This window comes from Penaeus chinensis, chromosome 1, assembly GCF_019202785.1.
Source record: "Penaeus chinensis breed Huanghai No. 1 chromosome 1, ASM1920278v2, whole genome shotgun sequence".
Classification (NCBI taxonomy): domain Eukaryota; kingdom Metazoa; phylum Arthropoda; class Malacostraca; order Decapoda; family Penaeidae; genus Penaeus; species Penaeus chinensis.
In genome coordinates this window covers 18,096,347-18,098,846 of record NC_061819.1, presented here as the reverse complement: position 1 = coordinate 18,098,846, position 2,500 = coordinate 18,096,347, and the positions used below count along the sequence as shown (strand labels likewise).

At 46.3% G+C, this 2,500-nt stretch overlaps 1 protein-coding gene across 1 annotated transcript in view; it reads left to right on the top strand.

The window, feature by feature from the left end:
* The first annotated feature begins 817 nt into the window (after positions 1–817).
* Positions 818–2,500, top strand: part of LOC125026455 (probable serine/threonine-protein kinase yakA) — a 51,375-nt gene continuing 49,692 nt past the window's right edge. The window contains exon 1 of the mRNA XM_047615327.1: positions 818–956. Coding sequence (XP_047471283.1) covers positions 910–956 — 47 coding nt within the window. The 5' untranslated portion in view covers positions 818–909. The remainder of the gene's footprint in view (positions 957–2,500) is intronic.

Genomic DNA, 2,500 nt, shown 5'->3' with positions numbered 1-2,500 from the left:
CTCCCAACGCGACGGCTGTTCCAGCGTGTGTGCGGACCCATGGCCGCGAGGGTCGCTGCGCCGTGGCCCACGTGGCTCCAGGCACTGTCCTCCCAACGCTGACCCTAACACCCGTTCTTTCAGCCGAACGCCTCTGACGGCGACAAGCACACGCTCGGGGCTCGGACTGACTCTGGGGCCGGGTTAAGGTCAGCCAACCACGCCCTCAATCGCGGCGCCCGCCACTTCTCTCGCGTCCATCACCACCAGCGCCCTCTGTTGGACACAACAGGAACTGCACTGCCGCTGCCGCCCACCTGTTGGCGTGCTCGTACACAGGTGTGCCGAAACGTGTGCTGAGTAATAGGGCGTGGAGGGGCGGGGGAACGGGCAGGGGGGAGAGGTGGCCAGCAGGACAGGCTGTGCCGGGCGGGCGAAGGAAGGGTGCCTGTTGCTCTCGCTGCGCTGTCGGATTGCCACAGCCGTCGCAGCGCCGTTCCCAGCAACACCGCTAAAAAAACGCTGATCGCTCATAGTTCCTGTGCCTTTGCCTCTCCCGCCCTCGCCGTTCTCCCCAGCTTCCGAACGGGGAAAAAAAGTTCGTGTGTGAGCCCAGCAGGAGTACTCGGGCGGAGGGCCAGCTGGTTCGCCCCCGCGGCCGCCAGGCATGACCCTCAGGAGAAGCACTCGAGCGGGGCCTGCAGTGTGCCTTCCCCTTGTGCCGTCCGCCGGCTGGTGCCAGTGCCGTGCTTCGTGATGCGCGGTGGTGCCAGCGCGGGGCAGCGTGCCTGGCGTGACTCTGACACGTGGCCCGGGGCTCGGCGTGCGCGGAGTAGTGACGGCGTGAAATAAGAAAGATTAAAGATAATAAGAATAAGTTTAAGAATAAGAATAAGAATAAGAAATTAAGGGGGACCAGCTACGGCCACAATGTTCCAGCAGTTTTTGTACCATCATCCACGCGCTGTCTCTCCCTCGTAAGTATTGTGTGCGGGTGTATGTTTGTGTATTTGTATGTATTTGTCACTGTTTGTAGATAGGCCTATATGTAATATAAGTTCATGTGTGTATGTGCGTGCGTGTGCGTGTGCGTATGTGTGTGTGTGTGTGTGTGTGTGTGTGTGTGTGTGTGTGTGTGTGTGTGTGTGTGTGTGTGTGTGTGTGTGTGTGTGTGTGTGTGTGTGTGTTGTATGTATTATATGTATTATATGTATTGTATGTATGTATGTATGTATGTATGTATACATATATACATACATATACATACATATACATACACACACACACACACACACACACACACACACACACACACACACACACACACACACACACACACACACACACACACACACACACACAGATATGTGTGTGTATGTATGTATATATGTATATATGTATATATTTATATATTTATATATGTATATATGTATATATTTATATATTTATATATGTATATATGTATATATTTATATATGTATGTGTATGTATGATTGCATGCGTGCATGTAAATATGTGAGTGTGTGTGTGCGTGTGTGCGGGGTATATGTATATATATATATATGTATGTATGTGTACATATATGTATATGTATATGTATGCATTCGTATGTATGTGTACATATATGTATATGTATATGTATGCATTCGTATGTATGTGTACATATATGTATATGTATATGTATGCATTCGTATGTATGTGTACATATATGTATATGTATATGTATGCATTCGTATATATTGTCCATATGTGTATGTATATGTGTATATATATGTATATACACATACATATACATAAACACACACATATGTATGAGTGTGTGTTTGTTTGTACGTGTGCGTGCATGCATGAGTGTGTAGCCCGCCTGCCGCGTCCCATGTATCCTTGCTCGCAAACATATCCCTCTTTACTCTCCCTTTTCTCTTTCTTTTAATAAATTTTGTTTGTGTTTCCTTTAGACTGTTATTTCGCTATTTGTATCTCTTACCCACGGGTCTGTTTAAAGTTGTTGCGAGAGAGAGAGAGAAAGAAAGAAAGAAAGAAAGAAAGAAAGAAAGAAAGAAAGAAAGAAAGAGAGAAAGAGAGAAAGAGAGAAAGAGAGAAAGAGAGAAAGAGAAAGAAAGAGAAATGATAGATTGATTGGGAAGGGGGGGGGGGGCACACGATCCTGCCTCTATGCGTTCCTTCATTATCCGCGGGAATTCGATACTCGACACACATATCATACATTTTTTTTGGAAGTGGAAGAGGTAGGATTTTGATATAAAAAGAGGAAAAAGGGGAGAGAGAAGGAAAACCATGATGTGGGAGAGGAAAGAAATAGAGAAAGAGATAGAGGGAGAAGAAGAAATGCCGAACGACCAACAACCCTAACACAACCAAAGAAACGACGAAAGTTCCCATTGGTGCCTTCAAATCAAAGATACCAAATGAGATGAAAATAACAACGTAAGGTTTATTAGCCGAACGTCTTTATAGCATAGAAGAGAGCGAGAGACCGAGAGCGGGTAACGGCACCAAC